This window comes from Malaclemys terrapin, chromosome 20 (genome assembly GCF_027887155.1).
Source record: "Malaclemys terrapin pileata isolate rMalTer1 chromosome 20, rMalTer1.hap1, whole genome shotgun sequence".
Taxonomy (NCBI): Eukaryota; Metazoa; Chordata; order Testudines; family Emydidae; genus Malaclemys; species Malaclemys terrapin.
In genome coordinates, this window is record NC_071524.1 from 15616834 (window position 1) to 15643079 (window position 26246).

A 26246-nucleotide genomic window follows, 5' to 3' on the forward strand; every position below is an offset into this window, starting at 1 on the left:
GCACGGCGCGGGCTGGGCCGCCCGCCCCTCTCCGGACTGTCCTGCTAGACATGGGGGCGGCTTTGCGCGGTGGGTGGCCCGGCGGAGCGGGGCGAAGCTCTGATCCTCCCGTCCTCACTCACTTCCCGCCCCCAGGACCCTCCCGCTGCCCGGAGGACTCCTGCTGCGTGGATCCATCCCCCAATGCCAATGCAGGGAGATTCCCCGGGGACTGGTCCGCCAGGATGTACCCTGGGCCCTGTTCACAGCCCCCCACTCCCGCATCCCTGTGCTTGGCGGCAGGAATGAGGCGCAGGGGCCCCGGTCCCTGAGATCTGCCTGACGCAGTTTAGGAAGGCAGCAAACCGGTCCCGGGTATCAAAAGGGATGGAGCAACCTTGGGGCTGCTCTGAATGACTCTCTGCCCCCTATGGGCCCTGGGGGGCGGGGAATAGCCACAGCGCAGTGAGCTCTAGCCACGTCCCCCCATCCACCCCATACCTGGCGGAGGACTGTGCTCCACACCAGGTGGGAAAACCCTCTTTAGGGGGTAGAAATCTCAGGGGGGGGGCTCTGTTCCCCCCAGGGCTGCATAAAGGACTCTTGGCCTAATTAATCTTTGCCACCCCCTCGTGCGGGAGCGGGAGGAAACTGCTCTTCTCAGGTGTTGCTGCTAGGGTGACCAGATGTCCCGATTTTATAGGGACAGTCCCAATTTTGGGGTCTTTTTCTTATACAGGCTCCTATTACCCCCCACCCCCGTGCCGATTTTTCACACTTGCTGTCTGGTCACTCTAGTCGCTGCTGGCAGCTGGGGTCCCCTTTTGCTGCTAGCCGTTTCTCATGATCATGGTTCTTTGGGGGCCAAAGCTACTCCTCAAAGCAGGGATCGGCCACGGTGCTATTCGCTCAGGTGCTGGGGACACAGCCTGTCATTAAAAAGTTCTTTTGTTTCTCTATTATTGCCAAGTGACCGATCAGTAATTAACGCGCTTCCTCAATCTTCTTCTGACCCTGGCCCCACCCTGAAAAACAATTCCTCCATACCCCCCCCCACACACACACACACACACCAGCAGCAGGCCCCGGGGCAGAGCGCACAGACGGGTAAGGAGCTCCCAAACAGGATCTGTAGCAGAGTGACAGGGTAAACAGGTGGTGGCAGTCCCACCCACCCAGTCACGGGAGGAATTAGTGGCTGGGAAGAACTGGGTGGATAAGAGAGACAAATGACCCCCTTTGAAGGCAGCCCAAGTTGGCAGGGAGGTGGGAAGCCAGCTAAGGAGAGCAGGGAGGGGCCCTGATCGGTTAGTTGCGTTATGGTGGCAGCTGGGGGCCCTGACAGAGAAGGGCACTCCATTGTGCCAGGTGCTGCCTGGACCCCAGCCAAAATCGGGGCCCTGTCGTGCCCGGTGTTGCCCAGACACACAGCGACCGAGATCGGGGCCCCGTCATGCCCAGTGCTGCCCAGACACACAGCGACCGAGATTGGGGCCCCAGCGTGCCTGGCGCTGCCCGGACACACAGCGACCGAGATCGGGGCCCCGTCATGCCCAGTGCTGCCCGGACACACAGCGACCGAGATCGGGGCCCCGTCGCGCCCGGCGCTGCCCAGACACACAGCGACCGAGATCGGGGCCCCGACGCGCCCGGCGCTACCCAGACACACAGCGACCAAGATCGGGGCCCCGTCATGCCCAGTGCTGCCCAGACACACAGCGACCGAGATCGGGGCCCCAGCGTGCCTGGCGCTGCCCGGACACACAGCGACCGAGATCGGGGCCCCGTCGCGCCCGGCGCTGCCCAGACACACAGCGACCGAGATCGGGGCCCCGACGCGCCCGGCGCTGCCCAGACACACAGCAACCGAGATCAGGCCCACGTCGCGCCGGACGCTGCCCGGACACACAGCGACCGAGATCGGGGCCTGTCGTGCTTGGCGCTGCCCAGACACACAGCGACCGAGATCGGGGCCCCGTCGCGCCAGGTGCTGCCCAGACCCTAATCAAGATCAGGGCCCCCCAGTGTGCCAGGCATGGTACAGAGCGAGAGACAGTGCCATCCCCACAGTGCTTCCAGATTCAAGAGACCATGGCAGGGGTCCCATCCCCACAGCCCCTACTGGAGGAACCACGGCACAGAGAGATGCAAAGGTCCCACAGGGAGACTGCAGCAGACCAGGGAATAAAAACCTCTGCTCCTGAGGCCCTGCCAGTGCTTTACAGAGAGAGAAGGCCGCCCTGCCTCGGGGTAGGTCAAGGCTGGGACAGCTCGTGATCTGAGCCCCGATGACCCGGAGCTTTTGGGAGAGGGGTGAGGCTGGTTCTGGTAACCGCCCTTTTGCAATCCCCCAACCTACGTGGAATTTGTCCGGGTGTTTGCAGTGAACCAAGCCATGCCCACCGTGCAGGGCGCAGCCCATCGGGGGCGGCAGATGGCGCGAGGGCGGGCACACCTTCGACCCAGCCGAGCCTGGAAGGCATTGGCCAATAAGAGGATTTTGGCCTGAGTCAGACCTGCACAGCTCAAGCAAGGTATGGCAGGAATGAGCCCCCTCCAAGCCGCTGTCACAGCTGGGGAAACTGAGGCATGGAGCCCATGTGTGATTTGGGTAGGCTGCCTACCCTGCCTCTTCCACCATCGCTACCCTCAGCCCCTTTGCCTGTACGGATGCAGCTGCTGAAGCCAGGGGATGGGACAGCGGGCTCGATGGGCCCGTTGGACTGACGCAGACTTGCAGAGCAGGGGGTACGGGACACCGGGCTGGATGGGCCCGTTGGGCTGACACGGAGCAGGGGGGATGGGATATTGGGCTCGATGGGCCCATTGGTCTGATCCTCCTACTCCAATCCCATGGCCAGGAGCGGGGAGCAGGTTTTTGGAGCATTTTTCATGCCTGTCTGGGGCTCCCAGGTGCTGCCGTAATACACCTAATTAACATGAACTGTTCTTTCCTCTTTCACCCAATGATTATCTTTCATAATTTGTTTATGTGATGAGGCGACCTGGCAGTTCAGCTGGGGAAAACAGGATGCGACAGCTTATAGGTGTCCGTGCCTGTACCCAGCCCTGGTATCTGAAATCAGCGTGAGTCACGGGGTACGTCCCTTTAATGATACTTTGTCCTTTCCGCGAGCCCGTCCCCTGAAGATCCCAAAGCCCTTTATGCCCATCCATTAATTTAATCCCGACAGCTCGTCCTGGGATGTTAGGTCAGAATTATTGACCCCATCCTACAGGTGGGGAAACTGAGGCATAGGGAGGTTCAGACCATTGCGGAGCCAGGAATGGAACCCAGGAGTCCTGATTTCCCATTCCCCTGCTGTCACCAGCTGAGCTGGTCCATGAAAGCTCCCCCGCCAAGCTGTGTGGAGAACAGGGCCCTCCACCACACCCCGCTCCATAGACCCGATCTCACTCCACACCCCATTCAGAGACAGGGCAGCTCACCCCCTCCCCAGGGCAAAGTGGTGTCTCCAGATCTGGCCCGTGGCCTCTCCGCTGAGACAGGACGGGGCTTCCCAAGCACAGGTGCAAACACACCTTTGCAGCGAGCTGGCGCACACGACCTGGCTTCGCAGGGACTGAAACGGCGGCCCTGGCGTAAGGAGACCGACCCGCTTTTAGAGCACAGGGGGCTCCCGCTCCGGCAGAGCCAGATAACGACTGAAGCCCAGCAACCGGCTGTGGAGCTAAATGCATGAGCAGCGCGGCCTACTGGGTGGAGCGGTAGCCGGGGTTCTAGTCCCAGTTTGCTCAGGCAAGGCCCCGTGCCTCAGTTTCCCCATCTGTAAAACAGGATTGATGACACTCCTCTGCAGAGGGCTTTGAGATCTAGCAGCGATAAAAGCCAGGGAGGATTAGTATTATCAGCAGGGAGGGTAAGCTGCAATGGGGACAGCACCACGCTCTGTTGGAGGCGGGCAGGCGGGCGTGCGTGGGAATCATCGCATTTAAGACAAGAAGGGACCAATCGGCCTCCTTTATAGCGCGGGGCCTCTCGGTTCCCCCCACTTTCCCCTGTCGGGGGCCCAATAACTGGGGTTTGACTCAAGCATCTCTTCCAGAAACGCGTCCAGAATTGATTTGCCTCTCTGATTGCGTGTGTGTGTGCGTGTGTTTTTCTGTGTGTCTCTCTCTGTGTGTCGTGTTTGTGGTTGTGTGTGCATCTTTGTGAGTGTCTCTCTCTGTGTCCTTGTGTTTGTGGTTGTGTAATCATTTTTGTGTCTCTCTCTCTCTGTGAGTCCTTGTGTTTGTGGCTGTGTGTGCATCTTTGTGTGTGTGTGCGTGTGTGTCCTTGTATTTGTGGTTGTGTGTGCATCTTTGTATATGTGCGTGTGTGTGTCCTTGTGTTTGTGGTTTTGGGTGTGTCTTTGTGTGTGTATCTCTCGGTGTGTCCTTGTGTTTGTGTTGTGTATGCGTCTTTGTGTGTGTCTCTCTCTCTCTTTGTGTCCTTGTGTTTGTGTATGTGTCTGGTTTTATGTGAGTCTCTCTTTCTTTGTGCCCTTGTGTTTCTGTTTGCATGGGTCTGTTTAGCTGGGCGTATGTGTGTGTGGTTTTGTGTCACTCTCGTTGTGCCCTTGGTTGTGTACGTGTGTGTGTGTGTGTCTGTTTAGCTGGAAGTGTGTGTGGCTTTGTGGCAGTGTCTCTGTGTGGGCGTAGATCTGGTTATGTGTCGATCTGGGTGGATGCAGGGCTTGGTGTGTCTTGCTGCGTGTACCTCTGGGGCTCTCTGCATCTTGTACCTTCCTTGTGGCCGGAGCAGACGTTTGCCCAGTTGCCCAGACCCCCAGCTCCCTAACAGCCCAAGTGTCTCCATATCGCACGCTGCTTTCCACCCTGGCAACATCAGGGAGAGACCCCAACCCCCCCTGCTCTCAGCGCCCCCCCAGCAACCGGCGACTCGCCCAGCACCTGCTGGCAGGGTAGGGGCCTGTGACCCACAGCCAACAGTCCCAATTCCATCCAGTAGAGGGCAGCAGCGTACCAATGTAGCCGGTTCAGCAGAATGTTTTTATCATACAGACGCCAGCTAATAGGGTGACCAGATGTCCCGATTTTATAGGGACAGTCCCAGTTTTTGGGTCTTTTTCTTATATAGGCTCCTATTAACCCCCACCTCCTGTCCCGATTTTTCACACTTGCTGTCTGGTCACTCTAGTTGAGACATTAGGGGGCGGTCGGACCAGCCAGCCCACCCGTCCCTGCCTCTGGGGGGATCCATTCCCCAGCGACCGGCTCAGAAATCTCATGAGAACATAAGCACGGCCGTACCGGGTCAGACCAAAGGTCCATCTAGCCCAGTATCCTGTCTACCGACAGTGGCCAATGGCAGGTGCCCCAGAGGGAGTGAACCTAACAGGTAATGATCAAGTGATCTCTCTCCTGCCGTCCATCACCACCCTCTGACAGACAGAGGCTAGGGACACCATTCCTTACCTGTCCTGGCTTTTAGCCATTAATGGACTTAACCACCATGAATTTATCCAGTTCTCTTTTAAACTCTGTTATAGTCCTAGCCTTCACAACCTCCTCAGGCAAGGAGTTCCACAAGTTGACTGTGTGCTGCGTGAAGAAGAATTTCCTTGTATTTGTTTTAAACCTGCTGCCTATTAATTTCATTGGGTGACCCCTAGTTCTTGTGTTATGGGAATAAGTTAATAACTTTTCCTTATCCACTTTCTCCACATCACTCATGATTTTATAGACCTCTATCATATCCCCCCTTAGTCTCCTCTTTTCCACTTTTCCCTCTGCCTGCTTGGGGCTAAGATTCGGCCGAGACGGGCCAATGTCTTCCCTTAGCTAAACCGGACGACTGCGCCAACCAGATCCCTGTCCAGCGTAAACCAGCCTCGCTCCATTCGGGCGTCAGAGGGGCCAGATCCCCGGCTGGTGTAAAATGACCTCACTCCTTTGGAGCCAATGGGCCAGATCCCCGGCTGGATAAATCAAAGTTGCTCCATTTAACTTAGTATTATTTCTTAGGTGTATTACAGTAGGCCTAGAAGCCGCAGCTGAAATCCAGGTCCCATTGTGCTGGGGTAGGGGACGCACAGCCACAGAGCGAGAGGCAGTCTCTGCCCCCGGAGAGCTTCCAGTCAAAATGGGGGGGAGGGGAAACTGAGGCACCGAGCCGCGACGCGACTTGTCACCCAGCCGTCCAGTGGAAAAGCTGGGAAGAGCCCCTAGGTCTGAGGAGTCCCAACTCAGAACCCCTCGCCCGCACGTCACAGCGTCAGTCTACGCCAGCTGAGGATCCGGCCCCCACATGTTTTGCTGCGGTCCTGGTGCTCTGGGGTGGAGGGGGGGGAAACGGAGGGAGAATGTGGCTCAGGCCAGACCCCAACAGCGGCCCATTGATCAGCAACATGCAGCTCGGGGGGCGGGGAACTGGTGTCTTCCCCGCCTGCAGCCCCTCTCCCGGGAAGCCGGATCCTCGGGGCTCAGAGCCGCAGCTGTCCCCGGTCTTTGTGGCTGTTTCAGTCTGCTTAGCAAGACCCCATCCCCTCAGCCCTTTTGTAAAGCCCAAATCCACCCCCTCTTTAAAATCCCGGCCTCCTCCACCTTCAAAATAAAACCCAGGGAGTGGGAAACTTTCCCTTCAAAGGCACTTTCCGCCACATTAGCCGGGAAGAAGCCTGCGGCGGCAGGGGACGCTGCTTTATCCAGAGAGGGGTTGGCGGGCCTGGATTTTAGGGGGATGCGGGGGGACATTCATAGCCACAAACATCCTCCCCCACTGTTCTAAGGGTTCCCCCTTCCCCCTGTGCTTTATATGTAAATCTTTACTCCTGGGGGAGAGATTCTCCCTCCCCCTGCTGCTTTTCTCCATCTCTTTAAGAGGGGGCCTGAAGTGGAAAGGGAAAAAAAAATTCCCCATTTGTCATAGGAAATTCACGTCTGCTGGCCTGAGTGGCGGGACAGTGACGCTAGAGATAGAAGTGGTTTTGTAATTATACCTACAGCCCCGGACCGAGATCAGGGCCCCCCTTGTGTCGGGCACTGCACAGGATGGATCAAAATCAGGGCCCCCGTTGTGCAGACCCTAACTGAGATCAGGGCCCCCATTATGCCCAGGCGCTGCAGAGACCCCGACTGAGATCAGGGTCCCATTGTGCCGGGCACTGCACAGACACATAGTGAGAGACAGCTGCTCCTTGAAGTCTACTTAGGCACTGAAAGGGGAAACAGAGGCACAAAGAGGGGAAGTGACTCGCCCAAGGTCACACAGCAGGTGGGGTAGTAGAGCTAGGAATAGAACCCAGGAGTCCTGGGGGCCCCTAGTGCCCCCCTGCTCTAACCACTAGACCCCACTTCCCTCCCAGAGCTAGGAATAGAATCCTGACTCCCAACCTTGTAAAGCTCTCATGTGCTTTTCACCAGCGATGCCCATCTTCAGCTCTTCTAGCCGTGTGAATTTCGCCTTCCCCTGGATTGTCAACTTCAAGGTGATGGGGGACTGGGCAGGGGCGGGCGAGTGGGTCCCTGCTCCGAGCCAGGCTGGGAGAGTTCCCCCGTTCCCACACCGGAGCATTGCCGTCAAGAAGGGAAGCATGTGCATTCGGCCCTCAAATGCGTGTCCTTTGCCATGTGTATTTCGGTATTTCAGGCGTGCGGTGTACTGGACACACGTGACCCCTCGCAGCGCTGCTCTGGAGCAAAGGGAAGGAATTCTTCCCATGTTCAGATGGGAGAAATGAGTCATCACCAATCACACAGCGTCAGAACGGGGAAGAGAACCCAGGAGTCCGGGCTGTCGGTTTCCTTCTCTAACTCAGCCTCACGTGAGCCAAGAGAATCCAGGCACCCTGACTCACTGCGCTGACCACTAACCCGCACTCTCTTCTTTCACATTGAACCCAGGAGTCCTGATTCCCAGCCCTCCCCCTCTAACCACTGGACGCCACTCCCCTCCCAGAGCTGGGGCGAGAACTCAGCAGTCCTGGTTCCCAGCTCCCTGCTCTAACCACTAGACCCCACTCCCCTCCCCGAGTTGGGGAGAGAACACAGGAGTCCTGGTTCCGAGCTCCCCCTGATCTAACCACTAGATCCCACTCCCCTCCCAGAGCTGGGGATGGAACCCAGGAGTCCTGCTCCCAGCCCCCCCGATCTAACCACTAGATCCCACTCCCCTCCCAGAGCTGGGGATAGAACCCAGGAGTCCTGGCTCCCAGCTCCCCCTGATCTAACCACTAGATCCCACTCCCCTCCCAGAGCTGGGGAGAGAACTCAGCAGTCCTGGTTCCCAGCTCCCTGCTCTAACCACCAGACCCCACTCCCCTCCCCGAGCTGGGAAGAGAACTCAGGAGTCCTGGTTCCCAGCTCCCCCTGATCTAACCACTAGATCCCACTCCCCTCCCAGAGCTGGGGATAGAACCCAGGAGTCCTGACGCCCAGCCCCCTCCCCGCCACGGGATGCAGTTCTAAAGTAACCTGGTTTGGGGTGGGGGGGCTGAGGGAATAATTGTAACCAAAGCCAGATGCAGCCAGTGGAGGGGGGGCTACAGGGGCAATCCCCCACTGAGGCTGTTTACTGGCCCTGCAGCCGGAGGAGGGACACTCCTGCTGCTTGCCAGCTGAGGGCGCCGCTACTGTATTTTAGCAGTGAGTGATGGTGCCCAGGGGTTAGCGTCAGGTGGCGAATGCAACATGTGCTCTCCAGGCCTCATCCGAGCCCAGGTCTGCACGGCTGAGGGTGCTGGGCTCGGCTTCGGTTTTGGTCTGGGCGGCTCTCTGCAATGGGCCGGTGAGGTGAACGGCGCCAGGAGAACACCATGGGGCAGCGGCGAGAGAACCCAGGAGTCCTGACTCCCAGCCCGCCCTGCTCTAAGGCCCAGATGTCACTCCCCTTCCAGTGCCCGGGGCAGACCGTCTGGATTAGGAGGGAGCAGGCAGATCGGAGCCCCAGGGGATAGGCGTGGCACGTGTATTGTGGTAACAGCGCGTGAGTCCACCAGGGGGCAGCGCGTGAGTCCACCCCCCCACACACACACCCATCCCTACGCCGGCCCTCCAGCAGGGGTGGACAGAGACAGAAGGTCTCCGGGAGGACACCCCCACATCCCCACCCCCAGGTCACAATTCCTCCAGCAGGGCCAGCCACACACACAGGTACACACACGCCAGGCCTCCAGCAGGGGGCAGCTCTGCACGGGGGGTAACTTGACTGTAGATAACTGGAGCTAACTTGGGGGAGTCTCATCTGGAAACTAGCCCCCCACTCTCCCCCGCCACAAGTCACTAGTGCAACGTGGCTTGCCCCAGGGCCAAAAGAACCCCCGGGGTTTGCTCCTCCGTTGCCCGCCCCCGAAGTCGTTCACACCGTGCAAAGTGTTTCTCGTTCATCCCGCATTGCGCCGGGCATGAACCACCCAGCCAGGCGGCTAATAAGCGCCGGGGTTAGACAAGCCCTGAGATTATTGCAGGGTGCTGGACAGACACGGGTGGGAGGGTCCCCCTCTGCACCCATCCATCCCACGGGCTATTGTATCGTTCCCATGTGCACCATAGGCATTTCCCCAGCCAAGCAGACAAAGCCCCTTTCAAACCGGGCGGCCTCCCCTTTGAGCCCCGGACAGAAATCCTATCTCCAGCCCCCTCCCCGCCTCCTTCCACGGGGGCATCTGAGTCTTCTGCCGCGTTGGCTTTATTCGCTTCCCCGCTGGCCCCCAGGGCCTCACCCAAGAACAGAGGAGTTGGGGGCATGCCCACCTGGCAACGCCCAAGCAGGGACGGTCAGAACACTTCCGTCCACTGTTTTCCCAGGGCGTCATTTCAGAAAAATTCAGGGGGAGGGAAATCGGGGGAGGGGGCAAAGTCGTGTCAGGATCTAAAACATGGTATGTGATTATTGTATGACACCTGTCTGGGGGGGACGGCGAAGGGGAGGCATGATGGGGCCTATGGAGCTATGACAAGTCTGGAAGGGGAAACCAAGATTGGATGTTGGGGGGCAACTGCCCCCCCTAGTCCGGTAGCATCTGATGCTCCGGCAGGTTTCCGTTAATTTTTGGGAGGCAAAGGTGTCTCAGTGTCAATGGCATGTGGGGGGTTTTGGAGGGGCGGAGGGGGAACGGTTCGAACCTGTTTTGTAAATGGCCAAACCTCCCGCTTGGATTTTCTTTTCTTTTTGCAATTTGAAATGGTTTCGATTGGCTGCAACCAAACCCAGCTGGCGCTTACCTGTGTGTGTGTGTGTGTGTGTGTGTGTGTGTGTGTTTCAGCAGGAGATCAGTTGTGTGTGTGTGTGTGTATGTTTCAGCAGGAGATCAGTTGTGTGTGTGTGTGTGTGTGTGTGTATGTTTCAGCAGGAGATCAGTTGTGTGTGTGTGTGTGTGTGTGTATGTATGTTTCAGCAGGAGATCAGTTGTGTGTGTGTGTGTGTGTGTGTGTATGTTTCAGCAGGAGATCAGTTGTGTGTGTGTGTGTGTGTGTGTATGTATGTTTCAGCAGGAGATCAGTTGTGTGTGTGTGTGTGTGTGTGTGTATGTTTCAGCAGGAGATCAGTTGTGTGTGTGTGTGTGTGTGTGTGTGTCTATGTTTCAGCAGGAGATCAGTTGTGTGTGTGTGTGTGTGTGTGTATGTATGTTTCAGCAGGAGATCAGTTGTGTGTGTGTGTGTGTGTGTGTGTATGTTTCAGCAGGAGATCAGTTGTGTGTGTGTGTGTGTGTATGTATGTTTCAGCAGGAGATCAGTTGTGTGTGTGTGTGTGTGTGTGTGTATGTTTCAGCAGGAGATCAGTTGTGTGTGTGTGTGTGTGTATGTATGTTTCAGCAGGAGATCAGCCGTGTGTGTGTGTGTGTGTGTGTGTGCGTGTGTATGTTTCAGAAGGAGATCAGTTGTGTGTGTGTGTGTGTGTGTGTGTGTATGTTTCAGCAGGAGATCAGTTGTGTGTGTGTGTATGTTTCAGCAGGAGATCAGTTGTGTGTGTGTGTGTGTGTGTGTGTATTTCAGCAGGAGATCAGTTGTGTGTGTGTGTGTGTGTGTGTGTGTGTGTGTGTGTGTTACTCAGGTGACGGTTGAGCCGTAAGTAGGCTAAAACCTTTGTCACGATGATGATAAAGAAACTTCGCCTCCCCCCCCAAAAAAATTTTTTGGCCTTTTGTCCCAATTTGAGATGAATCCCCCCCACCCTCTCGAATTTTTTACAGGATGGACAAATCCGCTGTCCGGTCAGTTCCCCGCCTCGGGCGAGAGGCAGGGTGTGGGGCCGCCAATGGCTGTCCTGCCAGTCATGGCCCATCGCGTTCACTGGTTGGGCGTTTCCTCCTGCGGGAATGTGTCCCATCCCCCGCAGTGCCGCGTGGGGCTTCTGTCGCCCTCTAGTGGCGGGTGGTAGATGAGCCTGCTCGGGTCGTCTAGCTCCGGCTGCAGAGGGTGAGAATCCAGAGGTCCGGGGTGTTACAGGTGCATTACAGGGCACGGGACCCCTTGGCTAGTCTGACCTGTAGTCAGTGCCGGCTCCGTTGACTCGATGTGATGCTAGGGGGCGCTGGGCTGAAGGAGAGCAGGGTGGGGGCTCAGCAGGGGGCGCTGTGCCCTGGCAGTCCGTGCTGGCCCCAGTGCGGCACTAGGAGGCGCTGTGCTGCGGGGGGTGGTTGGTTCAGCAGGGGGCGCTGTGCCTGGCAGTCCGTGCTGGCCCCAGTGCGGCACTAGGGGGCGCTGTGCTGCGGGGGATGGTTGGTTCAGCAGGGGGCGCTGTGCCCTGACAGTCCGTGCCGGCCCCAGTGCGGCACTAGGGGGCGCTGTGCTGCGGGGGATGGTTGGTTCAGCAGGGGGCGCTCTGCCCTGGCAGTCAGTAACTGTGCGGGATCAGATGGGTAGGGCAGTGGTACTTCAGAGGGAGGGACAGGAGAGTGAGGGGGGGGTGGGGGAAGTTGCCCCTCCCAGAGCCCAGGGGACCCCAGGTCACGGATGCAGGCAGTGGGAATAAACAAGATTGGTATAAAAAGAGGGGAACCACGCTAGCTCCACCTTCCAGTCAAGGCCTGGCTGCAGGCCCCCCTCCCTCTCTCCCTGGGGGACCCCCATCTGGGAGGGTAATCTATCCCCACTGCGTGGGGGGGTGTGGAGGGGTCTGCCGATCCCCCCTCCCCCACCCAAACATTAGCAGCGGGGTTCGGGGTGGGCAAACTGATGTCACCTCCTTCCCGGCCTGCCTGAGCCCCGCAGGGCTGGAGAGTCAGACTCGGTTCCCAGGTCTGCAGGGAGTGAGAGGGGAAGAGGTCACGCTCCCCTCCCAGAAACAAGTGTAGAACCCAGGAGTCCTGGCTCCCACCACGAGGTTCCCCTCCCTGAGCTGGGAATAGAACCCAGGAGTCCTGGCTCTCAATCCCTGCTCTAACCACTAGACCCCACTCTCCTCCCTGAGGCTGAAGGAGAAAACCCTGCACTCCAGGAGGAGCTGGAAGCAGTAGTGGAGGAAGAGATGAAATAGGCGCGTTGTCCCTTTAAAAGAGCTGGTGCAGGGAGCTCCTGGCTAGTAGCCAGGCCAGCACATGCCTTCAGTGCTGCTGGGAGGGGGCCCTAGGGAGTCACAGCCTTTGCTGTTGCCTGGGGTGATGAAGAGGGATGGGTGGAAACAGCCCCCGGGGATTGGCTCAGAGCCCCAAGGCAAAGTCTGGGAGAATCCCAGCTCAGCCCCACCCACGTGGCCCCAGTGAAGCGTCCGGACACGTGTGGGGTGCGTGTGACCCTGCCACATCTGCCCAGCCGCTGCAGGGCCAACCTCCCATCCCCTGGGCTCGAGTCCAGACAAGGGACCAGGGCATGCTCACAGCCCAGAGCTGGGGATAGAACCCAGGCATCCTGGCTCCTAGCCCCCACTCTAACCCCCTAGACCCCAAGTCCCCTCCCAGAGCTAGACACGGAACCCAGGAGTCCTGGCTCAGAGCTGCACGCCCCCCCCCCCTTTTCTTTTATCCACTAGCCCTCCCTCCAATAGAATCCTGGAGCCCTGAGTCCCATGTGGACTCTCTTAATTCAAGTTTCAGAGTAACAGCCGTGTTAGTCTGTATCCGCAAAAAGAAGAACAGGAGTACTTGTGGCACCTTAGAGACTAACAAATTTATTAGAGCATAAGCTTTCGTGGACCGAAGAAGTGGGCTGTAGTCCACGAAAGCTTATGCTCTAATAAATTTGTTAGTCTCTAAGGTGCCACAAGTACTCCTGTTCTTCTCTTAATTCAGTTTAGTTTAAACCTGATCCTGACGCGGGAGGGGGCAGGCGGAGGATGCAAGGAGGAGAATGGGTGGTGGGGGAGGGGAGGGGAGGACACGGAATCCCCCCTCCGGGGGAACAGGGGCTGGGGGGGGTTATCGGTGCAGGTGCCGCAGAGGCAGCGGTTGGCCTACAGCCGTTGGGTTCTGCGGTCGAGCCGGGAAGCCCTCTGCTCTAATCAGGAAGCGCCGGGGCCCGGCTGGCACTAACTGCTTTGCAGCTCTCCGGGCTCAGAGCCAGAGGCGGAGGGGCTGGGAGCGTGTCCCCCACCACGCACCCACCGACCCCGGAGCCTTGGCGCGGCCCTGCCACATCTGCCCAACAGCTGGAGACGTGTGCAGGGAAAAGGCCCACGGTGGCCTCTGGGACCAGGAGTGAGTCCTGGCACTTGTCTGGGTGCTGGAACGAGGGGGGCTGCCACACCCCCGGCTTGAAATGGTTTCCATTGTACGCAGGGTTTAGAGTTTGCTTCAATGGCTCTCGGCTCCCTCGCTATACACATTGTTCCAGTACCCCTGGTACTCGTGCCCTGCTGTGCCAATCCTGCCACGCTCCAGGGCTGGGAATGCACTAGCGACCTGGTGTGCAAATCTGCCTGCACGGTGGGTGTGCGAGTCCTGGCACTAGTGACCAGATGTGCAAATCTGCCTCTTGGTGTGCAAATCCTGCCCTGGAGAACGGGTGTGCAAACCTGTCCGCATGGTGGGTGTGCGAATCCCACCCTGGAGAACTGGTGTGCAAATCTGTCTGCACGGCAGGTGTGCAAATCATGCCCGGGAGAACGGGTGTGCATATCAGTCTGTATGATGGGTGTGCAAATCCTGCCCCGGGCAACTGGTGTGCAAATCTGCCTGCAATGTGGGTGTGCAAATCTGCCTGTTGGTGTGCAAATCCTGCCCTGGAGAACTCTTGTGCAAATCTGCCTGCACATCCTGGCAGCAGTGATGTGGTGTGAAAACCCTGGCACCAGTGACCGAGAGTGCAAATTGATCTGCACTGTGTCTGTGCAAATCCTGGTGCTAGTGAGCTGGTGTGCAAATCCAACTACGCTCCATGGCTGGGAATGCAAATCCTGCCCTCGGGACCTAGTGTGCAAATCCGCCTGTACTGTGGGTGGGCAAACCCCGGCACTAGTGCCAGAGTGTGCAAAGGGCCTGGGAGTGTGGGTCCCAAGTGCTGGGAGCGTGCACCTTGCGGCCCACAGACCAACCACACACCAGCGGTGCAAACACGCAACACTCCCCCCCACCCCCCCGAGACTGGAACTGAGCTAAGCTGCGCGGCTGATATACCCCCATGCTCTCGCCGCGCATCCTCCGGCCCGTTCACCCGCTCCTGTGGCTATCAGCACAGCCCAGCTGGCGGCCAACGGGCTGGTGGGGGGGGAGAAGAGCAGGCGAGATAGAGGGACTATGACATGCTGTTTACTTTCAGCCGGTTCTTCGCTCCTCCTTGCCCCGACTGCTTTCGGGGGGCCAGCAGCTGCGCAAGGCTCTGGGTTTTTGGGGGGGTCACCCCCTAGTTATGAGGCTTGGGTTCGGTGGGCAAGGGAGACAGGGACACTGGGTCCATCCATCTAAGTTGGCACCCCCAAATCCAGACCAACGGGCCCATCAGTCTGGTATCACCCCCTCCCTTCTGCCCCGGCTCTGGCCAGAGGGGCATCTACTTCACAGTCACTCCCAGGGGACCACCGGCAGGGTGGGCAAGCCCAGGACAAAAGGACTCAGCACGTTAATGGTTAAAATCCCCCGTGGTTAGAGCAAGGCGGGCTGGGATCAGGTCTCCTGGGTTCTCCTTCTGGGTCTGGGAAGGAAGTTGAGCCAAATAGTTTAAAGTTGGGGGGGTAAGTGGGGGTCAGGACGCCTGGGTTCTATTCCCAGCTCTGGGAGGGAAGTGGGCTCCAGTGGTTAGAGCAGGAGATCACCTAGACCCTCACCACTCCCCTTCTAGAGCTGGGGTAAAACCCAGAAGTCCTGACTCCCCGCCCCCCCCCCCCGCTCTAACCACTAGATCCCACTCCCCTTCCAGAGCTGGGGATAGAACCCAGGAGTCCTGACTCCCAGAATGCCCTGCTCTAACCACTGGATGACGCTGCCTCCCAGGACTTTCTTCCCAACCCTGCAGCAGCAGCTGCACCGGGGACGCGGCAGGGCGGGGCTGGGTGCTGTTTGTGACCGTTGCTTGAACGATTCTACAACAGCGGGTGCCAGGCGCCGCGGAGTCATGGGATGGGAATACCCGAGCTGGCAGCTGTTGGCCAGGAGGGGAAGCGGTGGGGAAGGAAGGGGATGGAGGGGGGAGAAGCTACGTGGAGGGGGAATGTGGGGTCGGTGGCACAGACGGGTTGTAATAAATTATTTTGCCTAGAAACGTTGCCCACCGATGCCAGGGGAGAGGGCACTGGGGTTTGCATCATCAACTGTATTTTCAGGCTCACGGTGAAAGAGCTCTTGAGAAAGAGACTGGGGTGTGTGTATGTGCATGCGTGTGCACATGCGTGTGCTTTCCCCTCCCAACAGCCCCCGCTCCGTGTCCCAGCTGGGAGCGGCTCGATGCAGGATGCTCAACCCCTGTGCATGCTTTTATAATGCCAGAGAGGCAGGATGGCCCAGGCTTTGGGGTGCCAGTCGGGGACTTAGAAGACCCAGATTCAATCAGTTGCTCTGCCACAGACTCTCTCCGTGCCCTTAAGCAAGTCACTTAGCTGTGCCGTGCCTCAGTTTCCCCAAGCTGTGCAATGGGGGTGGAGGGATAGCTCAGTGGTTTGAGCATTGGCCTGCTAAACCCAGGGTTGTGAGTTCAATCCTTGAGGGGGCCATTTAGGGAACTGGGGTAAAAATCTGTCTGGGGATTGGTCCTGCTTTGAGCAGAGGGTTGGACTAGATCCCTCCTGAGGTCTCTTCCAACCCTGATATTCTATGATAGCACAGCTCTGCCACACAGGGAGGATAAAGACAACAGTAACAGGGGCCACTCAGCTCCCGGGGCACACTGGGATACGATTTGCTCCTGCCTTGCCCTTCATGCCGTCGCTGGCACCTCTGGGAATTGGGCACCAAAGACACCTGGTTTTGACCTGGAAGTGTTTTGTGCCCGCTTTGCCCTGGTGTAACACTGATTTACTGGCCCTTGGCAAAGCCCCACCGGAGTCAATGGCATTTTTCCATTGCAATTAGACGCTCGCGGCTGGCCCGTGCCCACTGACTTGGGCTCTGGGGCTGTTTTATTGCGGTGTAGACATTGTGACTCGGGCTGCAGCCCAGGCTCTGGGACCCACCCCCCTCCCGGGGTCCCAGCCTTAGCTCCACCCCAAAAAACATTGACACTGTAAAATGATAGCCCCCCCTCCTTCCCCCCCGAGGCCCGCGCCAGCTGACATGGGCCAGCCCTGGGCGTTCTCTTGCAGTGTAGACGTACCCAGTGGGGCCAAATCCCCAGTTGGGGTTGATCGGCCGTAGCTCCATTGGAATCACTGGGGCCAGACCCCCAGCTGGGGTAAGCCGGCCTGGCATGGATATCAAAGGAGCGACACTGATCTACACCAGCAGAGGACAATAGTGCCTTTAAATGTGGGCAGGACAACATGTAGGGCCCATACAGATCTCTGAGAGTTTTTAAGGGGTAACGCACAGCTGCCCCCTCTCTATTGGGTTTATGGGTAGCTAATTTTCCCGGTTACAGCGGAGTTAGAACACACCATCCCCAAGTCCAGGCAGCCCCATTGTTCTGGCTGAAGGAGAATCTCCATTTGCAGTATAGGGGGGCTGGCACACAGAGGCACAGCTCTGGTTCCATCCAGAAGAAGGCAGCAGTCCACAGACACGCCAGCCAGCTTACTGCAAGCGGCTTCCCATCCAAAAAGCCTGAAACGCTTTACAAAGAGAGGGACCCACCCCATTTACAGGTAGGCAAACTGAGGCACAGAATGGGGAAATGACATGGTAAGGGTCACACTCCAGCACCAGGAAGAGAACTCAGCAGTCCTGACTCCCAACCCTCCTGCTCTAACCACTATGACCCACTCCCCTCACATAACTGGGGAGAGAACCCAGGGGTCCAGGCTCCCAGCCTCCCTGCTCTAACCACTAGACCTCACTCCCCTCCCAGAGCTGGGGAGAGAACCCAGGAATCCTGGCTCCCAGCCCCACCTCACTCTAACCACTAGACCCCACTCCCCTCACATAACTGGGGAAAGAACCCAGGGGTCCAGGCTCCCAGCCCCCCCTGCTCTAACCACTAGACCTCACTCCCCTCCCAGAGCTGGGGAGAGAATCCAGGAGTCCTGGCTCCTAGCCCCCCCTCGCTCTAACCACTAGACCCCACTCCCTTCTCAGAGCCAGGGAGAGAACCCAGGAGTCCTGGCTCCCAGCCCCCCCCCCCGCTCTAACCACTAGACCCCACGCCCAGCCCTGGGAGAAGAACCCAGGAGTCCTGGCTTCTCGCCTCAGCCTCCACTGTGGCTGCAGCCATGCATGGGAATGTTGCTGCATGAAACACACACACACCCCTACAGCTCACCATAGCCACGCCCACCCCGCTATCCGCCCCGCCCCTTTCCCGGGGGGGCGGAGCTAAAGGGTTGCGCGGGGCTGCAAACGCAGGGTCTTTAAAAGCCCTCCACGCGGGCCGGCCCGGCGCAGCCCTGCCGAGAGCCGGGGCCCGAGGAGGAGACGATGCCCTCCGATCTGCTCACCCCATTTGTGGAGCTGGACGATCCGCTGTGCCAGGTGGGGTTCCCTGCGCCTCCCTCCTGTTTTCCCGCCATGCTGCTCCGATGGGCTTTTGTTACCCCCCCTCCCCTCCAGTGCCTGGCCTGGGGGGGGGGTGATCTCCGGCTTGGGGGGGCCAGGCCCCCTGAAGCAAGAAAGTCCCCCCCAGAAAGTCTCCGCTGGTTTAGTTACGGTGTAGTCTGATCTGGTTCTCCATGTGCTCCTGGCTGCTCGGGGGGGCTGCTCGTGTGTGAGTTGGTGCCACGCTTCTTCCCCCCCCCCCGCCGCCTCTTCTTCCAGACCCCCTCCCTGTGAGCGCCACTGCTCTCTCGCCTTGCCTCGATTTCCCCTCCCCCGGTGGGACTGCAAGGGGAAGACGTGACCAGGCGGCCGTTTCGCTTTGCTTTCGGTTTTAGGGTGTGGGTCACTGGGCTGGCAGCTCCTTCCGGGGTGGGGGGGAGGCTTGGGCCCAGCATGAGGGGCGAGAAAGGGTGCAGAGTTGTGTAAAAAGTCCCCTAGGTGTCCAGGCAGCAAGGGGATTTAGTTGGGGATTGGTCCTGCTTTGAGCAGGGGATTGGACTAGATGCCTCTTGAGGTCCCTTCCCACCCTGATCTTCTATGATTTCAAGCTGGATGGGTGCTGGAAACAGGGGTGTGCCCCCCCTGTTTCAGTGCAGGGTTTGCAGCTTGGATCAATGACTCTCTGCCTCCCCCAAATTGTCCCAGCGTCCCCCGACCTGTGGCACTGTTGCAGCTGCTCAGAGCTGGGATGGGTTTTTTTGGGGGGGGGCTCTTTCTTCCCCAATCTGCCTGCTGGAGGCTGGGCCCTCAGCGGGTCTCACTTCAAATAGGACACCCGCTGGGGATCTGACCCTGGCTTTCAGAGAGTCACACCCACCCCACCCCTTCTGGCTTTCCCCTGGCTTCTGGGGTGCAGCAGACCACCAAGGCAGGCCCCTCGGCTCCGAGCAGTGGAGTTTTGTAGCCTGCAGGCGTTCTGCTTGGGGCCGGGGGGAGGGGGATATAAAACACCCAAGTGTTTTATTAAACGCCCAGTGTGAAACTGGAGCGCAAAGCAACATTAAGAGGCAACGGACAGAGCCATGTAGGGGATGGCTCCTCCTAGGAACTTCAGCCGTGTGGGCCAGACGTGTGGTCGCTTCAAGGTTTCAACCTGGGGGAGCTGGGAAAGTAGGAACCGCTTTCTCCTCCTGGACCGTGGTGGCGTGTCCTGGTGTTCCTGGAGCATGGGAACTGGCTGATGTGGTGGGGCCCCCTTGGTTCAAACCATGTCCCTGCTGGGACCCGGGACTAAACCCAGCGTGGGGGCAAATGGGCCTACTGACTTCAATCGGGGCCATGCCTGGAAAGGGGAGCCGGCATCGGGCCGCCTGTCTGGACGAAGCCCTGGTAGAAGCCAGGTTCTGTACACCCTGCCCCCCCAAGGGCCTGGTGCCCGTCTCGGCTGCCTAGAGCGCTCCCCAAAAGGTGGATCCACTTGTATTACGTGCGATACGGTAGCGGCTAAAGGCCCACCGCAGTGCACAGCCCCTGAAAAGGTCACCGTCTCAGGCCTGTTCCACCAGTACATCTCCAGCAGTGGGCGCTCTCCTACTGGAATGTGGGAGTCACCAAGGTGGTATAAATCTGAACCAAACTTTAGATATAAGATGGTTGGGGAAACTGAGGCACGGGGGGTGGGGAGAGACACTTCCCCAAAGTGGCCCTGGCAGCAGATCTGAGAATAGAACCCAGGTGTCCTGAGTCCTTGTCTGGCACCCTCTCCTGCTCCACTCTAGTGCCTGCATTAATGCTTCATTAGCTAGGAGCACTGTTGGGGCGGGGGGGGACTCTCCCCCCCCCCCCCCCGACACACACACACATGTCCCCTAGATGTCCAAGCTTCCCACCCACCCTGGATGGGGGAGCACCTCCTTGTTGTGCCTCTAGTCAAGGAGCCTTCCCAGCCCTGTCGGGAGCCACAATCTACGGTCCTGCAGGCCCCAGACGGGGTAATTGGCTAATTGCATGAGCCGGGCAGTCCAGACGGAGCCCCTGCAGATGTCTGAGCTGGGGAGGCACGTGGCTCAGCTCCCTCTCCCAGGCCTTAATCAGCTGAGGCAAGTGCGCCGCGACCTCCTGGTGTGGCTCCCGGGCCAGAGCTGTCAGATCTGACCCCTATACTGTTTGGCTGCTAAGGTCTCTGTGTGGCTGGCTCCCTGCCACAAACCAGGGCCTGCTGAGAGCAGCTGTGGGGCAAGAACCCCAACCCCCCCCCATTTCAAAACCCCTTGGAAATCCCTGCCGGTGGCTTAGGGGGTCTAGGAAACACAGCTGCACCCTTCTGGTTCCATCCAGCAGAGGGCAGCATGCTCGCCTCCTCCCATGCCCTGCGAGGACCCCCCAGTGTCTGTAAAGCACTTCGCTACCAGATGTTCCTGCTGTGAAGGTGGGGAAACAGAAGCACGGAGAGGGAGGGGAGTGGCTTGCCTTGTGTGAGTTGGGGCGGGCAATGGAACCCAGGAGTCCTAACACTGCTTCCAGGCCTGTCCTCTAACCACTAGGCCATCCATCCTTCTGCTTCACAGCTCACCAAGGAAGCACAAACTAGTGGGTGGGACACTGTTGGGGTCCCCCCCAATCAACAGGGTTTTCTGGCTTCTGATGCTTAGGACGTTGCCTGAGGTTTGGCTTTGTTATTCACCGCCGCAGCTGTATGCCCGCCCTTGGCCTGGCGTGTGAGGCTCGGCCAGGGGCCGTCTGTTCTGTTTTTTGGTGGGGGGCAGGGTTTCTCCCCTTCAGCTCCACCTGTTTCTGCTGATGGCCGTCCCCAGCCTCGCAGCTGGCGATGTGTGGACCCAACGGGGCTGCTGGCTTGCCTCCTCTAACCGACTCCCCTCTCCTCTGCCCTTACAGGCCTTCCTGAGGTTGAACGTGGGGGAGGAACCTGGCCTTGCAGCGAGATGCCCGGTGGGATACCAGCGCGCCTTCTCCGCCGGCCCGGCGGCACCGTCCGGCAGCGCTGAGCCCCTAGAGGATGGCGTCGGCGCCTCGGATGCCCTCTGGTCTCTCCCCGGCCAGTGGGGCTGGGCCCCGGCGCTGCCCCGCACCAGCCTCCAGCGCATCCCGTTCCGGGCGGAGCGCTCGGCCAGCACGATCGAGGGCTGCCGGGAGGGGGCGGCGGCCGCCTCGTCCCGCTACAAGACGGAGCTGTGCCGCACCTTCGAGGAGAGCGGGCTCTGCAAGTACGGGGCCAAGTGCCAGTTCGCCCACGGGGCCGGGGAGCTGCGGGGCCTGAACCGCCACCCCAAGTACAAGACGGAGCTGTGCCGGACCTTCCACACGGCCGGCTTCTGCCCCTACGGCTCCCGCTGCCACTTCATCCACAACGCCGAGGAGCAGCGCCAGCCCCCGCGCCTGGGGGGCCGCTCCCCCTCCTTCTCCCGCAGCGCCTCCCTGTCGGCCTCGCCGCCCGCCTCCGGGCCCTGCTGCTGTCGCCACCCCGCCGGGGAGCCCCCCTGTTTGGCCTTGCCGGCCACCGTCGCTCTGGGCCAGGACGGAGCAGGGGGGGCCCCGGCCGCCCCCGATGCCTTCGCCTTCCCCGGGCAGCTGTCTCTGCAGAGGAGCTCTTCCTCAGACTCCCTCTCGGATCAGGAGGAATCGGGAGGCAGCAGCGGGTCGGAGTCACCGGGACTGGGGCCCAGTGGGCGCCGGCTCCCCATCTTCAGTCGCTTGTCCGTCTCCGACTAGCAGGTGTGCCGCGATCCTCCAGCGTGGGCCCTGCCCCCACCCCTCTGCCGGGGCTCGCGCTTAAATTGCTGCCTCTCCGCCTAGAGGCTGGGGCCGGTGGGGTGGGGAGGTACCATACCGGGTCAGAACTGAAGGGGTTAACTGGTTCCAGGGTTGAGTGTGTTGGGGGAAAAAACCTTGGCCCTGCCCCCCTCTGGGATCATGTGATCAATAACCCATGGGCCAGATCTTCTCTGGTGTAAATCTGGATTCCATTCCACTCCCATTGGAGTCTGACCCCCGTATTGCAGGAGAGGAGAACTAGGCCTGGGAAATGGGGGGGGGGGGGGGAGTGCTTCCTCCCCCCTCCTCCCCAATTACCACATGCCTCCTACCATTGTTTATACCAGTGCATATTGCTGCTGGATGGGACCGGGGCTGGAGTCTTGTAAACCACCGTGCAAGGAGGAAAAACCTCTCCCCGGCTTTCAGGGGTGAACACAGCCTGGGCTAGTCTTGCTTGGGGACTGGAGGAGGCTGAGACCTCCTGAGACCTCCTGACCTCCACATCTCTGCAGCCTGGGTCTGTGGGTGGATTCTGAGTCAGGTCTCCTGACCCAGAGGCCACTGCTGGAAACTCAGATCATGACCGTGTGTGTCTTCCAAAACAAACAAAAAAAGGAAAGTAACACAAATAGCCAAGGGGTGGGTGGGTGTGTGTGTGTGTGTGTGTGTGTGTGTTCTGCTCTGCAGGGCCGGCACTTCCACTAGGCGACCATAGACCGTCGCCGGGGGCAGCATTTTGCCGTCCTCGGTGGAAATTTGGCGGCGGGGGGGGTCCTTCCACTCTGGGTCTTCGGCAAAAATTTGGCGGCGGGTCCTCCACTCGCTCCGGGATCTGCCGCCGAAGTGCCCCAAAGACGTGGAGCGGAAGGACCCCCGCCACCGACTGCTCTGAGGAGGAGCGCTGCCGCCTAGGGTGGCAAAAACCCTGGCACCACTCCTGCTGCTCTGCCTCTCGTGTGGGTATTTCCACCGGAGCCAGACGCTGCTGTGCACTGTGGAGCCGGGGTGAACCGGTAGCTCCTTTTGTAAGCTTTTGGGGAGCCTCTGGTGCCCAGGCTTTGGGCCAGCACAGGAGGGTGGATGTGAAGTGAAATGGGCGAGGTGCTGAAACTGAAACTGACGAGCCTCCTGTCTCAGCGCTTTCCGCTTCTCATTCCCCCGGGGCGGGCTGCTGGCAGTAGGAGGGTTGTAGTTTTAAACAGATCGTGACCTCTACCCGAGAGCCCTTCAGAGTGTCCTGAACGAGCTGTGTGGCCTTGCTAGCTGCCCCTTGCAGCTGGCCTCTGCCCACTAGGTGCTACTCTCCCTCAGGCTCAAATACCCAAGTGCTATTGATCTCGGCGGGGTTGGTTGCCACCACATGTGGCTTGATGTGACTTAAACTTGTGGGTCAAACTCCATACAGCCTGGCTGGGGCGGCAGGCTGGCTCTCATCTTGCCAGCAGGGGGTGCTAGGTTCCAGCAAGGGGAAGAGGATGATTGGATCCTTCCCCCCTTTGGTGTCCAGAGATAAGTAAACTGGGATGTGGTCCCCTCCTCTCCTCCCTCACTCATGACATCCCAGGTTGGGAGGCCATGTCCTGAGTCTTCCATTTGGCAAGTGGTTTCTCCTCCCAAATTTGTCCTAACTTGGCTGGCCTGCCAGATTTCTGCCCCCAGCCCCTCTAATCTCTCCTTAGTGGTCTGGATTCTCGTGGGGAGAAGGTAGAACTGCCTCTTTGCATGTCAAGTTGCTGGAATATGGCAGGAAATTAGCCAGCACGGGGAGCTGTCTGGCTGGCAGGCAGAGGTGGGGGTTCACCATACCCACTGTCTGTACCCCAGGCCAGATTTCTCCAGGTAGCTCTGTTCCTGCCCAGGCTCGAACACGAGGAAGGGACCGATTCTTTCTCATAAGTCCTCTGCTCTGAGCTAAGCTGTTCAAACATCCGAGCTCACAGCAAAACCTGCCTGTTTGGGAGCCAATACCTTCAGCGAAGCTGGCCCAGATCTTATGGGCCGAATCGCTTTAGGGTCAGATTCTAAAATCCCAAATGGGTTCCTGATTTTTCTTCCCCCATCCCAACCCCCTCATGTTTCCGATCCATCTGCTCTTCTCTGCCCCTCCTCGCTGGGCTGGGAATGGAGCAGTGTTATGTCACAGTGCCTCCCTATAGGTAGGATGGAACCTAAACCTCTTCAGTTCTTTTGAAGAAAGCCACTAACCTTTCAAAGCTAGAAGGCTTCCTCTGCTAGGATAGCGTCGCTGGGCTAGTAGCGAAGGCAAGGAGTTTCCAAAGATGCCTTGGGGTGGATTTGGCAATCCCACTCCAGTGGGAATAGTCTGTTTTCCACGCAACTGATCAGACCTGTGCATCTAAGGGCTACTTTGTGTGAGGGGGTGGAAATTGACAGAATTTCTCCCTGTGCAGATGCTCTAGTCTGGAATAATTCATGGGCTTCCTCATGAAACCGTTCTGGAATAAAATTTGCTCTGAAATGGAGCAGGGACATAAGGAGTAATTCTGCAAGAGTTATTCCAGTCAATAGCCACCCCACCCCAGACCAGCCCTTCGTCAAAAATTTAGGTTTGAAAAGCCTCAGTCTGTGTCTTGTTTTTGTTTTAAATTATATTTTAAACTATTTATTGTCTTTTAAAAAAAATCCTATTTCTGATATTTGGAACCAAATCTTTTTAGAGGAGCATAAACTTATTTTAGTTTGTTTATCCTGCGCGCTGAAACTTCAGGGCCAGCGCCTGCCTTAAGTCTCTGACTGTAATCACGCGGAATCTAACTTATTGCAAAATTGGTTTCTTGTTTATTTATAGTGGTTTCACTCTGCTTTTTTATAGATCTATAAAATTAATATAATGGGTGATTATTTTTTTTTATGGATTGTATCTATTTCCTGACTGTAATAAAACTGTCCTTTTGTGCATCTGGGTCTCTGCTTAATCTTTTAAGCTGAAGGCTGGCTTTGTTTTTTAACGACTGTTTAGTATCACGGTAACACTTACAGAGGAGGAATAATATCAAACTAGGCCCTGATCTGGCACGTGTTTAACTTCAAGTTTCTGGCACCAAGCCCGTGTTGAACTTTAAGCAAGCATGTTAGAAGTTTCAACAAATCCCTGACTCCTAGGTTCCACCAACTGCACTGTTGCTTAAGCTCTTGTAGCACTCTCTGATGGAGCAAAGACGTTGTACGTGAAGACGGGGAAACTCCCTGTCGGTAGCTGGCACCCTGGGCTGTGCTCCTAGTTCTGCCACTGGTCCTGCTGGGTGACCCTTGGGCAGGGCAAGTCACCACTCTGCCTCAGTTTCCCCACCTGTCCATTGGGAGATGCCGATACTGCCCTCCTTTGTAAAGCACTTTCAGATCTGCTCTAAAGTGATAGGGGTTAACAGTGAGGATGTGGCCCCATGTTGAAAGCCCTCTTTTTGACAAAAAACAGCTTGTTTTGAGGGGTTCCCCCTGAAATTTTACAGTTTCAAAAGACTTTTTGGGGGGGCACATGTCTTTCTCTCCCCCCCCCCCCGCCCCGACAAGCAGTGGACTTAATTCCAGAGTGGGGGAGGTTTTCAAAGCAGGAGTAAAGTGTTTTCTTTGACAGATGGCCTCCCATGTTCTAGAATTTCCCCTGATTTAAAAACCGTGGCCGTTCAGTCCATGTTGGGACTAAAGCAATCCCCAGTATGGCTGTAACGGGGTGAGGCCGCTGCCCCGTCACACACACACAATGTGCTGCGTTTTGTCTTGGGTACCCAGCCGGTGCCCTGGTACATCCCAATCTCTACCCCCCCCTTATCCTCACAACCCCACCGCAAGCTCGAGCAGGGCTGCTAGTCCTGTTTTCTCTCCAAGCGATGTCTCTGACACGCACGTTATTGAGCCTTCTCCGTTAGCCACTGGCCTGGCCGATGCTATTTCCGATGTAACCGGCTTCCCTGCCCTGCCCCCTGGTTTGGCCGGAATCCTGGCCAAGAGCACAAGCGTTAAAATCAAGTTGCTCTGCGATCAACCAGCAATGTGGCCACAGAAAGGGAAGAGCTGCAATGCTGGGTCAGACCAGTTTTGCCCAATATCCTGTCTCTGCCAGGGGTTCAGGGGGAGTGTACAGAACAAGGCAATTATGGCGTGACCCACCCCTGTCTTCCGCTCCTGGTGGTGGGAGGTTATGGGTCACCCTGAGCAGGGGATTGTGTCTGACCATCTTGGCTAATAGCTATTGATGGACCTATCCTCCAGGAACTTCTCCAGTGTTTCTGTGGGGGGTCGGGGTTGTTTTTTAACTCAATCCTACTTTTGACCATCACAACATCCTATGGCAATGAGTTCCACAGGTTAGTTGTGCAGTGGGTGGGGAAATTACTTCCCCTTGTTTGTATTAAAGCTGGCGCCTATTAGGTGAACCCTAGTTTTTGTACTGTGACAGAGTAGCACTCTACACAGACACACACACACACAGACACACACACACACAGACACACACACACACACCATTTATTTTATAGACCTCTATCATCTTCCCTCCTTAGTCATCTCGTTTCCCAGCTG

General features: G+C 57.9%; 1 protein-coding gene across 1 annotated transcript; it reads left to right on the top strand.

The window, feature by feature from the left end:
* The first annotated feature begins 17791 nt into the window (after positions 1-17791).
* On the top strand, positions 17792-24620 carry LOC128826507 (mRNA decay activator protein ZFP36L2-A-like). The gene is made up of 2 exons (XM_054009824.1): positions 17792-17930; positions 20829-24620. Exons 1-2 carry the CDS (start codon positions 17877-17879, stop codon positions 21660-21662), a joined length of 888 nt encoding a protein of 295 aa, XP_053865799.1. The 5' UTR covers positions 17792-17876; the 3' UTR covers positions 21663-24620.
* The last annotated feature ends 1626 nt before the right edge of the window (positions 24621-26246 follow it).

Excerpts from the sequence above, each read along its gene's own strand:
- LOC128826507 (XM_054009824.1), top strand. The coding sequence starts at position 17,877 with ATGCCCTCCGATCTGCTCACCCCATTTGTGGAGCTGGACGATCCGCTG. Across the intron at positions 17,931-20,828 it reads TGGACGATCCGCTGTGCCAG|GCCTTCCTGAGGTTGAACGT; the intron begins GTGGGGTTCCCT and ends CTGCCCTTACAG.